General features: G+C 48.6%; 1 protein-coding gene across 2 annotated transcripts in view; it reads left to right on the top strand.

Annotated features, from left to right (window-relative positions):
• The window catches only part of Gan (gigaxonin), a 61065-nt gene that overhangs the window by 32729 nt on the left and 13990 nt on the right, over nucleotides 1–14346 (top strand). For both annotated transcript variants that reach the window (XM_021640032.2, XM_060391904.1), the window contains 7 exons: nucleotides 1485–1702; nucleotides 1912–2033; nucleotides 4249–4361; nucleotides 5290–5439; nucleotides 6943–7079; nucleotides 7697–7825; nucleotides 14198–14307. In XM_021640032.2, the coding sequence (XP_021495707.1) occupies nucleotides 1485–1702; nucleotides 1912–2033; nucleotides 4249–4361; nucleotides 5290–5439; nucleotides 6943–7079; nucleotides 7697–7825; nucleotides 14198–14307 (979 nt within the window). The remainder of the gene's footprint in view (nucleotides 1–1484; nucleotides 1703–1911; nucleotides 2034–4248; nucleotides 4362–5289; nucleotides 5440–6942; nucleotides 7080–7696; nucleotides 7826–14197; nucleotides 14308–14346) is intronic.

The following is a 14346-nucleotide window of genomic DNA, read 5'->3' as shown; positions in this document are numbered from 1 at the left end:
AATTACACTGTTAATTGTTCTTGGCAATGACAGACTCCGCCGTGGTGATTATCTTGTAGTTTTCAAACTGTAGGCCTGTGAGGGTGAACACTCAGAAACCACGCCTGTGGACTTAGCTGCAGTTAGGCCACCTAGTCCTCTGTTCCACATTAGGTAACTTAGGAAGGACGACACTCACAGAAGCTGATAGGAGACCCTGCTCCTCCCTGGACTGTGCTGGGTCATCCTCAGGAGCTCAGGGTGGCCTGCTTATAGGGAACATGGCAATCCTTTGGCTAACCTGACTCCTCAGAGCATGGAAAAGTATGTTTTAAGTTACTCAAGGGTGTCCCCTTTCCCACAGAGGCCATACTGAGTAGTTAGTCAAGATCAGGTCTGTGGCCAAATCACCCAGAGCATGCCCAAGCTTCAGAGATGGCCACTGAGACCAAAAGTACCCAAAGCTGTGAGATAGTTTTGAACTATGATCATTGCAGGAATTATACAGTTCTGGGAATTCTTTTTTAACCTTTGCTGATTTTCTTAGAATATTGATGTTGATCTGTTATCCAAGTTTACCCTCCTAAGCTTGCTGTACCGTCCTAGAGCTTCCATGAGTGTGGTTTCGTCACAGCCCATCCAGACTTGTGAGATCAAGCAGTGTGATCGTTTCACTCAGTTAACCTACTGAGGTGGGACCCTTCAGCGTGAGGGAAGCTCGTGAAACTCTATAGTGAAATTCAAACAAATACAAATGAAAGAAAGAAGAAAGGGGGCTGGAAAAATGGCTGTGGTTAAGCCAGCCTTCTGCCCTTGCAGAAGACCAGAGTTGGATTCTCAGCACACAGTAAGGCTCACAACCACCTTAGACCAGCTCCCAGAGCTCTGATGCCCTCTTGTACCCTCCCCAGGAACCTACACAATACACAGGATTTTCTAAAAGAAATATGCTGGGTGCCGTGCTGTAATCCCAGCACTGAGAAAGGCAGAGGCAGGTGGATCTCTGTGAGTTTGAGGGCAGCCTGGTCTACAAAGCCAGTCCAGGACAGTCAAGGCTACACAGAGAAACCCTGTCTAGAAAAACTAAAAAGAAAAAAAAAATCTTATTGTAAAAGGGGAAGCTAGAGAAATGGCTCAGCAGTTAGGAACATTTGCGCTATTATGGATGGCCCAACTTGAGTTCCTAGCTCCCACACTGGGCAGCTCACAACAACCAGTAACCCCAGCTCAGGAGAATCAGATGTCCTCTTCTGGCCATAGGTGCCAGACACGCACACACACACACACGCACGCACACGCACATGCACACACACAGATAAAAATAAAATCTTTTTCTTTTTAAAGAAGAAAAGGAGAGTTGGGGGCTGGTGTGCATGTTTCGGCAGGACTGACAGTGATGGTCTCTGCTAATAGACTGGTAGCAGCCACCCAATGCTGCAGGTCAGAAAGCATGTTTCAGAAGACCTGTGTCATCCTTCCTTTGTCCGTCCTCCTCCCATGCGCAGGTCCACATGAAGGACGTCATGTCAGCACTGTGGGTTTCAGGGCTGGACTCCAGCTACCTTCGGGAGCAGATGCTGAATGAGCCCTTGGTACGAGAAATCGTCAAAGAGTGCAGCAACATCCCGCTCAGCCAGCCGCAGCAGGGGGAGGCCATGCTGGCCAGCTTCAAGCCAAGGGGCTACTCAGAGTGCATAGTGACCATTGGAGGGGAAGAAAGAGTGTGAGTGTGGCAGGGGACCTCCGGAAAGGGGTGTGAAGGAAGGGGGAGTTGCAACACACATATACAAAAATGCAGGGTAATTTTCTGTTTCTACAGTAATAGTAATTGACTTTTTTAAATGTTTAACCATCTGTTAAATGTTTAACCAACTGACAGTGCTTATTATGAGTGGAACTGTAAGTAAAACTTCAAATTATGTATTTCCTTAGTTCACGGAAACCCACGGCCGCCATGCGATGTATGTGCCCGCTCTACGACCCCAATCGGCAGCTGTGGATTGAACTGGCTCCTCTGAGCATGCCAAGAATTAACCATGGCGTTCTGTCAGCAGGTACTCTTGACTCAATTCTAGCAGAACTCTGACCAAGTATACATCATTTCAGAGTTATTCAGATATACGAATCTGATTTTTGCCTGTTGTGGTGGTGCACAGCTTTAATCCTAGCACTTGGAAGACAGAGGCAGGAGGATCTCTATGAGTTTGAGACCAGCCTGGTCTCCACAGTAAACTCAGATCAGCTAGGGACATGTAGTTGCGTACTGTCTCAAAACGAAGTGTAAAGCTGGTGGAGCTCCAGCACCTCCCAATATGATGACATCTGGGTTCCAGGGATCAAACTCAGGTTGTCAGCCTTTGCAGCAAGCTCTTTTACCTGCTGAGCCACATCTCCTGCCCCTTTTTCTTCCTCATCTATTTTATCTTCCCATTTTGCCTCTGCACTTAGACGTATGCTCAAGCATGTCAGACGCTTCACCTTCTCTGCTTGTTTGTGTCAGCTTCTGTCTTTTTAGAGGAAGGTTCTCTATATAGCTCTGGCCGTCCTGGAATTCACTGCATAGATCAAGGTGGCCTCAGACTCACAGAGATCCCACTGCTTCTGTCTCCCAAATGCTGGGATTAAAGGCACGCACCACTGCCACCCAGCAGCTTCTAGCTTTTTTCTCTCTGTTGCAAAGTTAATGGTTGCTTTTGACTTGTCTTTTCAGCTCTGAGAACCTATTAATCCATCAGTGGGATTTTTTAGTTTTTATGTCTCTCTGTGAGTATGTTCAGTATGCCTTCATTTAGTAGTTTTGCATTTCCTGGGATTGTGGTCAGTGTTGCTGCTTTGTTTCTCTGGTTACACAGGACCTCAAGTCTTTGCAGCACTGTTTCCAGGGTTTGCTTCAGCTCATATTCCATAAGACCAAATCTCTAGCTATGCCTGAGGACCTTTGCTAGATGCTCTTATTCATAGGAATGGCTAATGCCTTGCGACCTGACAGGCAGCCTGCAGCTTGGATGAAGGCTTTCTTTATCCTATAGAGATTTTTGCATCTGTCCCTGACAGTCTCCTGAAAAGACTGTTGTTCCAAAATTGAGTTCAAGCTTGAAATTTCCTAGACAAGCAGCAGGTTTAAATCAGTTGAGCTGGCCAAGGTAGAAAAAGGCTCTTGCTACCACACCTGATGGCCTGAGTTCAATTCCTGGGACTGACACAGTGGGAGGAGAGAAACAACTCTTACAAGTTGCCTTTTGACCGTCACACACGATCCATGCCATGTTCACATTCACATATATACGTACATACATAATTTTTTTAATTTTAATTTTTTGAGAATGTCATACATGAGTCATTTCTCCCTCCATTCCCTCCAACTCTCCCCATGGTCCTCTTGAAATTAATGACCTCTTTTCTATAATTTATGTGTATATATGTATACGTGTGTGTGTGTGTGTGTGTGTGTGTGTGTGTGTATGTGTGTGTGTGTGTGTATAAAGTCTCCTGAGTCAATTAGTATTGCCTATACATGTTTAGGGTTGGGAAACCTATTAGGGGCTCATCCCTGGAGAAACTGACTCTCCTCAGCATCTGTTGACTGCCTCTATTGCTTCGGCTGAAAGCACATGGAAGCTTATAAAATTTCCCCCATCCATGGTGGCATGGAGACTGGTATGGTCTTGTGCAGTCAACCAACTTGTTGAGAGTTCATTGACAACATCTTCCCCGTCGTGTCTGAAAGACACTCTCTCAAAGCAAGTTGAGTACTGGTTTGAGCTGGCCCACTTACTCATTCCCTCATTTTGTATAATGTTGGAGGTAAAACTTGGGTCCTTGTCTGCACTGGCCATGTGCTCCACGGCTGAGCTCACCGCCATCACTACCCCAATAGCAGGCTCAACAGTGAGTCTCTCATTCTGTTTCGAATGTCGAGTGTCCTCTGCTACGAATCCCTGTGACCCTGAGGCTAGACGTGGACCGTAGGTTGCATGCTGCTTGAGACTCGTGGAGCTAGAGAATAATGTAATGAACTGAGGCATCCCTGAGCTGCCTGGTGCCTGAGGGGTGGTACCACCTTTCTTCTCCTCCTACAGGGTGAGAATCACCTCAGAGACTGTACTGAGTAAAGCAGAATGGCCAGAGTGACTAACAAGTTTGGCTCTGTCACCAAAGAGCAAGAAGACTTGTTGGGGCTGAGGAGGGTAGCTCTAAATGCCAGGCCTCTGCTCTATGGCACTTGCTGAGGGTGTCCTGTGTGTCCCCTCCCCTTTTTTTTTTTTACAGAAGGATTTTTGTTTGTGTTGGGGGGCCAAGATGAAAATAAGCAGACACTGAGCTCAGGAGAGAAGTATGACCCAGACGCCAACACATGGACCCCGCTGCCACCCATGAATGAGGTATGGTACAGTTGTCTCTGAGGTGTGTTTCTTTTCCCCTTGGCACTTTTACTGGGTGTGGGTTCCCAGGCAGGGCAAGAAGAGGCAGCCTGGCCTCGCCCTGCCTGGAGCATGCTCTCCCTCGTCTCCCTCTCCTGCCTTTTCCTCCCCTGCCTCCTTCTGGCCTCCTGCCCAGCACCACCTCCCTGCAGAGACTACCACCTCCCTGTTCCTCACCTCCCTTACTGCTTGTCCCATTCTCAAGATGCCTTCCTTATTGCCTTCCTCTCTCTATGCTGGACCCCACATCTGCACACACTGCCTTTATATGTTCCTCAGAGACTCCACAAGCCAGGAATTTCCTATGTTCTGTTTGGGCTGTGGATGAATGATAAGCACCCCAGACTTCTGTGATTCTTAGGACTCTGGCGTGCCTCCCTGCTCCCCATCCTGGCCATAGATAGTCCACACTACATGCTGCTGTCATCTTTCACAGTCACCTCAGAAACCCGCCTGCCCATAACTGCACAAAAGCAATACCATGGAGCCAGTTGTCCTAGGAGGCTGGCACGCTTCTGAGCTCTACAGAGCTCAGCATCTCTGTAGGTTAAGCACAGCATCTCTGTAGGTTAAGCGCAGCATCTCTGTAGGTTAAGCGCAGCATCTCTGTAGGTTAAGCGCAGCATCTCTGTAGGTTAAGCGCAGCATCTCTGTAGGTTAAGCTCAGCATCTCTGTAGGTTAAGCACAGCATCTCTGTTGATGAGCCTGCATCTTTTATCCCTGGTCCTGAGGAGTGAGGCCCTGTCTGTTGTGCCAAGGAAGCAACACACAATGTGGAGGCATTTCAAGGAGAAACAGTGTGAGCAAGGCTCCTCTTTGCTGGAACACTGGAATAAAATAACGTGGAACATCCCCTTTTGCCCACAAAGGTTTGTGCTGTCTTTCCAGGCCAGGCACAACTTTGGGATCGTGGAGATCGATGGGATGCTGTACATCCTCGGAGGGGAGGATGGCGACCGGGAGCTGATCTCCATGGAGTGTTACGATATTTATTCAAAAACCTGGACGAAGCAGCCTGACTTGACCATGGTTAGAAAGGTGAGTGGCACAGCCTGCTGCAGCCGCCTTCCAAGTGTCCCTTTGTGGGCTTGGTTGTTGCTGTGGGATCACACCTAGGGCCTCACATAGTTGCCTTCTGCTGAGCAAAGTCCGCAGCACACATCTTCACTTCTTAAGTGTGCCTTTGGCACAGCTGAAAGTGCTCAGAGGATCAAGGCTCCAGAGTTCCATCTCTATTGGCAGCTCGCCTTCATGTCAGCAGCCACACGTCATATCGTGGTAGCGTCTCTGTGAGCAAATGTTTGTCTCTGAGCAGCGGTGCTGATGCAGGGTCCTTCGTGAATGGCTGGGTCTCTCCCACATTCCTGACTTACTCTCCAAGTGAAAACCTGCAATGGCTTCCTTCTGCAAGCCTCTCTCAGGTAGACTCAGTTTATAGCTGAGGTTAGACAGCTCGGGTTAGAGCCGTCCATCAATCCTTCTGGTCATGGCTCTGGGTTCATGCCATGGATATCCTGTCGTCTCCTACTGTGTACACTTCTGCCTTAGTTAAAGTTCTGTTGCTGTGGAGAGACACCATGACCATGGCAGCTCCTATAAGGACAACACTTAAATAAGGCTGGCTTACAGTTTTAGGGGTTTAGTCCGTTATCTCATGGTGAGAAGTGTGGCAGTGTACAGGCAGACATGATGCTGGAGAAGGAGCTGAGATTCCTACATCTTGATTGTGGGGCAGCAGAGGAAAGACTGTCACACTGGGCTGTAGCTTGAGCATATGAGACCTCAAAGCCCGCCTCCACAGTGACACACTTCCTCCAACAAGGCCACACCTCCTACTAGGGCCTCTCTTTATGGGCCTATAAGGGCCATTTTATTCAAACCACCACACCATCCAACTAAACAGTGTGATAGCAATTGAGCAACCTATTGTTCCAAAAACCTTAACTCTTGGGAATGCAAATACTGGTGAAAGAAGACAGATGCTGGAAGTCCACTTTCATTCCCAATCTCACCCAGTGTGATATGGGTGGAACTCATGGCTTGTGCATACCAGGCAAGTGCTGTGCCACTGCCTACACATCTCCAGCACTTAAAGGTTAGATAATGGGGACATCAAGATGGCTTGGGGCTGAAGGTGCTTGCTGCCATACTTTCTGACCTGATGTGTCAGAATCCACATGATGAAGGAAGAGAGCCTTCCCCCCCCCAAAAAAAAAAAATTACAGGATTATGGGCTGAGATCTAGTGTAATGGCAGAATACCCGCCTGGCATGTCTGAAGTTCTGGGTTCTGTGCCCAGCATGGTCCCCCAAAATGGAAAGAAAAGTAGAGTTGCTGGCTTCCTTTGCTGAGGATGGATGAAGACTCTGAGGATTTCCAGTGCGTATCATCCATGGCATCATGTTAGGAGGCATCATGGTTTTGCTGTTAGGAGTCAGAACTTGTCTTACATGTGACCATACTCTCTGGGCCAGTTGCTCTCTGTCCATCCAGTTCTAACAACAAATGGTACCTTTCCCCACAATTGTTTTTTCCTTTCAGATTGGCTGCTATGCAGCTATGAAAAAGAAAATCTATGCCATGGGTGGAGGATCCTACGGAAAACTGTTTGAGTCTGTGGAGTGTTACGATCCACGGACCCAGCAATGGACTGCCATATGTCCCCTGAAAGAGAGAAGGTAAGGCAGAGTGTGTGCCCATCAGTGTGCTACTGTTGATGTATGAGGCCTCACAGCCTGGCAGCTTCTCAGACAGAAGGCCCATATGCACATATAACACAGAGCTACCACAAGGCAAGAAAGGCCAGGGGGATCACTTGGTGTGAAAGTATGTGGTGTGCTCCACAAGCCTGGAAACGGTGTTCAGATCCCCAGTACCGGCGGAAATGTCAGGCTGTCCCAGCACTGGATAGGCAGAGACAAGGATTCCCTAAGAAAGCTGGCTTAGCTGGACTGTCCCTGTCGGCAAACTCTGGGATCAGTTGAGAGACCTTGCCTTAATAAGGAATCAAGAAATCACTACTGATGTCAGCCTTGGGCCTCCACATACGCACACGCCTATACACATAAAGACAAAAGCAATTGGGCTGGGCATGGTGGCATACATCTGTCATTACAGCACTTGGAGACTCCCGAGGGAAGAGCAGTGCTATGAGTTCAGGGCTAGTCTGGTCCACACAGTGAGTTCAGGTTGCCCTGAGGTCTCAAAAAGACCAGCAAATGAAAGAGCAGTAGTAGAAGAATGAGGGCTGAGATCCAGAGTTGTAAGCCAGCACCTGTGTTCTGTGGCCCTGCAGGTTTGGAGCAGTGGCCTGCGGTGTCGCCATGGAGCTGTATGTATTTGGAGGAGTCAGAAGTCGAGAGGACATCCAGGGCAGCGAGATGGTCACCTGCAAGTCTGAGTTCTATCATGACGAATTTAAGAGGTAATCAGTCTCAAGGCTGCCGCGCCTGGCCTCTCCGTGCATCAGATAGTCTTGAGGCTCTCCTGCCTGTCCTCTCCCTGTGTGCTTTCAGAGACGTGACTTAGCTTTGATTTCCAGTGCTGCCTGAAATGTCCCTCATCCGTCTAGTCAGCATGGCCCTTTCCAAAACTACATTTAACTGTCACTCTCCAGAGAAAGCCTTTGCCATCTTCTTCCCGATGGCTCACGCATGCTCCTCAGTCCCTGATCTCTAATCCTGTGCACATCTCTTTGTAACTGTGAACTGTGCATGCACACAGAGCAAGGTCTCATGTAGTCAACCCATATTATGCTCCAGCATCAAACCTGACCGGCCCCAGATGCTCCATCGTGTGTCAGTTAAGCTGGTATCTGAGATACTAGGACACTGACAGGGACCAGAAATGTGGGTTCAGCAGATAAAGGCACTTTGCCATCAAGCCTGATGACCTGAATTCAATTTCCAGGATCCCCAGATGAAAGAGAAAACTGATTTCCACAATTTGTCCTGTGACTTCCATATAGCTTGTCAGTGCATGCATACACACACACACACACACACACGAGTAAGAAAAACCTTTTCTTTTTTGGGGGGTGAGGGGTTCAAGACAGGGTTTCTCTGTGTAGCCTTGGCTATCCTGGAAATCACTCTGTAGATCAGGCTGGCCTTAGACTCAGAGATCCACCTGTCTCTGCCTCTGGGATTAAAGGCATGAGCCACCACTGTCTGGCCAAAAAAGAAGAGGAAAACCTTTTAAAAGTGCATGCTGCACCCTGCTGTGAGCCTGTGGCAGGCGCCGTCCCAGCCCTCTGCTCACACCCTCTCCCATTCATAAGCACAGGTAGGGTTCACACTGCAGTGGCCTGTTCATGTCCCATGGGAGGCCCACTGCACACAGGGTGATCATGCGTGCTTCAGTCATGTTACCAGAGGGGGTTGCCACAAGATAGTGTCTGGATTCTGTGCGTCAGACATGCACATGAACGCTGCCTGGTCTCTCACGTGCTTCCCATCTCGGATAGGTTCAGACACGCCTTTACGTCTCCGTATTAGCGGCCAGACTGTCAGGGGAACTTGCCAGACAGAAAATGAGCCAGCTTCAAATGTATTTGCTGTGTGGGGGTCGGCAGGGGATGTAGGAGCTTGTTACATTCTCCTTTGACATGCCACTGTGGGTCCGGCTGCTGCAGTGGGGAAGAGCGCATTAAGCTCCTGCCCCGCTTGATTAACAAGCAGTAGCAGCGTGTTTGGCTTTGGGAAGACACTGACACAGCTTGTTCTTTTTTTTTTTTTTTAAGATTTATTTATTATTTATACAACATCCTGCCTGCACACCAGATCTTACTATAGATGGTTATGAGCCACCACGTGGTTGCTGGGGATTGAACTCAGGACCTTCGGAAGTCTGTTCTTAACCTCTGAACCATCTCTCCTGCCCCTGACACATCTTTTTCATGACGGATGACTCCGTGCATAGTCAGCTGAGCTGCAACTTGTCAGAAGTGGTTTACTTGCGTTTTTTATTCTTTCTCTCTGTTGCCTTGGGTGGGACTCAAGTCTGGCTGTAACGCTTCCCAGCTGTCCTGGGCCGTTCTGCGTTTCTAGAACGGTGGTATCCCTTCCAATCAGCCTGCTCCACGTCTGCTGGTGAGGAGCTTGACCACCTGTTCTAAGTACGAGCCTACAACACTGTGGGTAGAAGTAGGGTTTCCTGGTTCCTATTTGTCTCCCTTAACTTTTTCCTTCTCTTTTTGAGGGTCTCACTCCGTAGCCCTGACTGGCGTGGAACTCTCTATGGTCTAGGCCTGCCATGACCTCACAGAGATCTGCCTGCATCTGTCTCCCCACCAGCCCTGGCTTTAAATTTATTTGTTATTATTTATTTGTGTCTGTGTGAATGTGTGCCATGTGTGTGGGTGCTCAAGGAGCCCAAAAGAGAGTGTGAGATACCCAGGAGCTGGAGTAGTGAGTACCTACCAGACGTGGGTGCTGGGAACCGAACTCAGGTCCTTTGGAAGAGCAGCCACCACTCCTGACCACCGCCCACGTCCTCATCCCCACTTGTGTATTGAAGAGGTTGGGGAGTAGGTCAGTCAGCAAAGTGCTTGCTGCGCAAACATGTGGGTCTTCCTTCTGTCCCTCATGAAAGCCAGGCATGACATCAGCATACATGTGTGCAAGAGCACTATCACACATGAATACACACACAAACACACACAAAATAAATAAAGCCCTTCATCTTAAGAAGATTTTTTTTTTCCGAGTAAAATCCATTCATCTCCAGCCTTCATGTTCCCAGGCTTCTCAGTGTTAGTTTGTAAACAGAGCACCTGCCGACACCTCTTGTCAGTGACATACAGGACATTTACACGTTTGTAAAACACTGAACACGAGCAGACCCAGATGCTGCATGGTCGCTGATGGGCCTCATCTGTCCCCTGCAGCCTACAAGGCACAGGCACTGTCGGCCCACCTCACACGTGAGGACACGGAGCACAGAGAGGTGGGCCTGCAGCGGCCCTGGAACCCAGCTTTCTGGCTGCCGCGTTCCCCGCTGCACTCATCCCGCTGGCCTGGCTCCGTTCCCATAAGCCCTGGCAGAAAAAGCCCACCAGCCACAGTGCAGGGCTCCCGGCGTGTACTCTTTCCACACTCTGGAAACTGCTGCCAGATGAGCAGTCTGTATTAGAGTGTAAACCGTTCAGATCATGAGTGATCTCTCGTCTTTCCTGTCTTTGTTCCTTATTTTTAGATGAAAACTTTCCTGGAAAAATGCCATATCTTACTATTTTCTGTGGTTTCTGAATTAAAAAAGAAAACTTTTAAAAAGAAAAAGGCCACAAGTTACTCCCAGGTCACGTGATGACACAAGCAAGCAGCAGCATCTCTCCTCTGAGGTTCCTGTGCCCCTGTGGTGTTCACCTCTCTGCCCTCTTCCCAGGTGTCCCCACACTCTGACAGAGTCCTCTCAGTTCTCTCACCCCAGTGTCACTGCCACAATTTACCTTTCACACTCAACAAGGTTCTCCTGGGTGCCCACCTTCTCTCCTGCTGCGCCCTGCTGTGTACTCCTTCTACCCCTTAGAGCAGGGCTCAAGCGTCTCCCTTCCCAAGCTTCTCCAGAGTGAAGCAGACACCATGACACCTCAGCTGTGCCTAGTGTCTGCTGCGTGTCTTCCATGTCCAGGGGCAGAGGCACTTCTTATGGCATCTTCCTTTCCCAAGTCCTAACCTCTCACTTCTGCCTCAGTTTCCTGCTGTGACACATGGTGCTTGTGTTACCGGTGTCATCTTTTCATCTTTTGCGTATACAAATGCATAGGAATGCCTGATAGCTGGCTAAATGTTAGTGGATTTGGGATTGGGGGCCATTGTGGGAGGAGGAGCTCAGTAAATCCCTGGGACTCTCCTGCCCTCCAAAGGCAAGAAACCCACCATATGCCACAGGAACTGGCAGAAAAAATATAGATAGATGACACCTATCACGCCACTCAGTTCACTTAGAGAAAGCAGAAATGGCTGGGCCCGGTAGAACATACCTATAATCCTAGTACTTAGAAGACCAAAACAGGAGAATTTCTGGTTCAAACCCACTTCAGTGCAACTGAGAACTTAGGAGGGAAGTTGGGAGAGGAGATGTTGGGTCCTTCTTGAAAAACAGTGTTCAGCATCCTCAGTTCTGCTGGGTGGCTAGGCTGATTGCCATTGCTGTCCAGATGTGGGGTGTCTTGGACAGGCTTTGTCTTTCCATCCCAGGCCTGGCTCCACAGCTCTTGAGCTGGGTGGTGTTTTTCTTCATCCTCTTTGCAAGGATGTGCAGAGGAAGTTTCTTTATCTTGGTCTTACTGGCAGGGCCAGAAGTTAAACTGCACAGTGTAGGCTTGGAGCTGCGTCGGCCACATGTGAGAGTTGGTCATCCCGCCGTTCTGCAGAAACACCACACTATTTCTAACCCCCGATATAGCAAACCACCCGATAGTAGGCTGGGGTGTGGCTCAGGAGAGAGCATGTTGGAGCCCTAGGGCCATCCTCTCTACCCCATAAGGGCATGTTATCCAGCACTCAGGTGGAAGCAGGACAGAAGTTAAAGTCACTCTTGGTGGCTTAGCACGTTAGAGACCAGCCTGGGCCTTGTCTCAGATACAGAAAGGAAGAGGGAGGGGGAGACAGAGAAGCAGAGAGCGAGAGAAATATGGTGGTGACTTAGCTTTCTTTTATAATCTTGGGCAAATTATCTTCTTTCCTTGTTTCCTGGAAGCTTAAATAGGCTTAAACTAAGCTTCCTGTTTCATACTAATCAGAGAAAAGCTTGTTAAAGTGAGTGGTGTTCTTTGTGAGATGTTTGTGTGCTGGTATCTGACATCAGAGGGCTACTACTACGCTGGCTCTCTTAGCTGCTGGGCAGCAGGGTGGAGAGGCCGGGGTGCCCACAGAACTGCATGCACCATCCTGGACAGCGGGGGCCTTCTGGCAGCTTAGGCAGTGGCTCTGCTCTGGCCTGCCTGTAAGCTGTTAGTGGGAAATGGGTCATAGTTTCCTGAGTGAACATTATTGAATTGCATGGCAAAGCCTAGATTTTATTTATCTCATATGAAGGTCACAGAACAGCCTTTGCAGGAGTTGATTTTATGATGCGAATCCCAAGGAGGAAACTTGGGTTGATAGGCTAAACAGCGAACACTCTTACCAACAGAACCGTATCTGTCTGCAGTAATTTTCTTATATTTATTTATGTTTATGAGCGTTTTGCCTGTATTCTATGCATACCATGTGCGTGCCTGGGGAGGTCAGAAGACAGCATCAGATGCCCTAGAACTGGAGTTTCAGATGCCTGTGAGCCACCATGTGGGCGCTGGGAATTGAACCAGGGTCTTCTGCAAAAGCAACAAGTACTCCAATCCACTGAGCCATCTCTCCGGCTGTGCAGTAATTTTAGACTTGTAGAAAAGTTTCAGAAAGTCCAGGTATTCCTGTACATCCACTCGGCTTCTCATGAGAGTGTTCACCTTGGTGGGGCACCAGTGTGAAGCTGCGCAGGACCAGCTAAGATACAGACTGCGCAGTGTACCCACTTTCCACCAGCACGCTGCCTCAGTTCTGGATTCCGGCTGCCAGCAGGTGCCGTCCCTTAGCCTGCGATAGCTCTGTCTTTCCTGACCTTGAGGCTTGAAGATTAGTCAGGGGGTTTTGTTTTGTTTTGTTTTGTTAGAATGCCTTTTTTTAAAGAATTATCTTATTTTTAAGATTTGTGCGTATGTTTTCTAAAATGAGCAAAACTTTGAATAGACATTTTGCAAAAGAAGATACACAAAGTATAAGCTCATGCCAAAATACCCAGCATAGTTGGACTTTAAGGAAATACTCACCATTACAGTAGTTAAAGCCTTCGAAGAACGGAAGGCGGGAGACCTGGTGAGCCTGAGCCGCTGGGATCCCCAGGCCCTACTGACTGGAAACAGCAGCATTGTGCTTTGGGTAAGAGGGCATTTTTTTTTATCACTTAAGTAGCATGTGCCCTTTCCACAGAATCTAGCAGTTTCATAAATCCACCAAAAAAATTTTAAAAAGGCTCCCCTAAAATCCCTGACCATTATGGTTATAGCAGCCCAAGCCAGAAGGCATCCAGGTGCACTGACTGAGCATTAGCAGTAAGAAGCATGCTCCTAAGCCCTAGAGATGCTCCGTTGCCAAGACCACTTGCTGCTCTTGCAGAGGGCTGGGATCCCGTTTCTAGCACCCACATCAGGGCCCTCCCATTTACCTGGAACTCCAGATCCAGGGGTTTTGACCTTGTCGGCTGGCCTCCATTGCACTCATATGCATATACTACACAGACACACCCACATATACATTCAGTTAAAAAATTAAGTTAAGGGGCTGGAGAGATGGCTCAAAGGTTAAGTGCACTGGCTGCTCTTCCAGAGGTCCTGAGTTCAATTCCCAGCAACCACATGGTGGCTTACAACCATCTATAGTAAGATCTGGTGCCCTCTTCCAGCATGCAAGTGTACATGCAGACAGAACATTGTATACATAATAAATAAATAAAATATTTAAAAAAAAATTAAGTTAAAAAAAAAAGTGTGAGTGACATAAGCCAATCGTGAAAGAGTCCCAGGAGCTGGGTTGCTCAGCAGAGGCAGGCTACTCTGTAGGAGTCACACTGTGTCTGAGCCCTTGCTGTCTATCTATACAGTAAAAATAGTGGGGTTCCTGCGAGTGCAGTGGGGGTCAAGGGGAGCAGTGTGCAGTGCGCTGATGGCGTGCCCAGGTGCACTGTCCCCGCTTGTCTTCCTAAGCGTGTCAGCTGTACTCGTGATTTCCTGAGTTGTGTCTGGCGGCCTTGCTTCCAGGTGGATCTATCTGAACGATCAGAACCTGTGTATCCCTGCCAGTTCATCCTTCGTCTACGGAGCTGTCCCCATCGGAGCCAGTATTTATGTTATCGGAGACCTTGACACAGGTGAGATCTGCCGCGGTTTCTTGGGAACTGTTCCCTGTG

Source organism: Meriones unguiculatus, chromosome 10, assembly GCF_030254825.1.
Source record: "Meriones unguiculatus strain TT.TT164.6M chromosome 10, Bangor_MerUng_6.1, whole genome shotgun sequence".
Taxonomy (NCBI): Eukaryota; Metazoa; Chordata; class Mammalia; order Rodentia; family Muridae; genus Meriones; species Meriones unguiculatus.
This window is presented reverse-complemented; position numbering and strand designations above follow the sequence as displayed.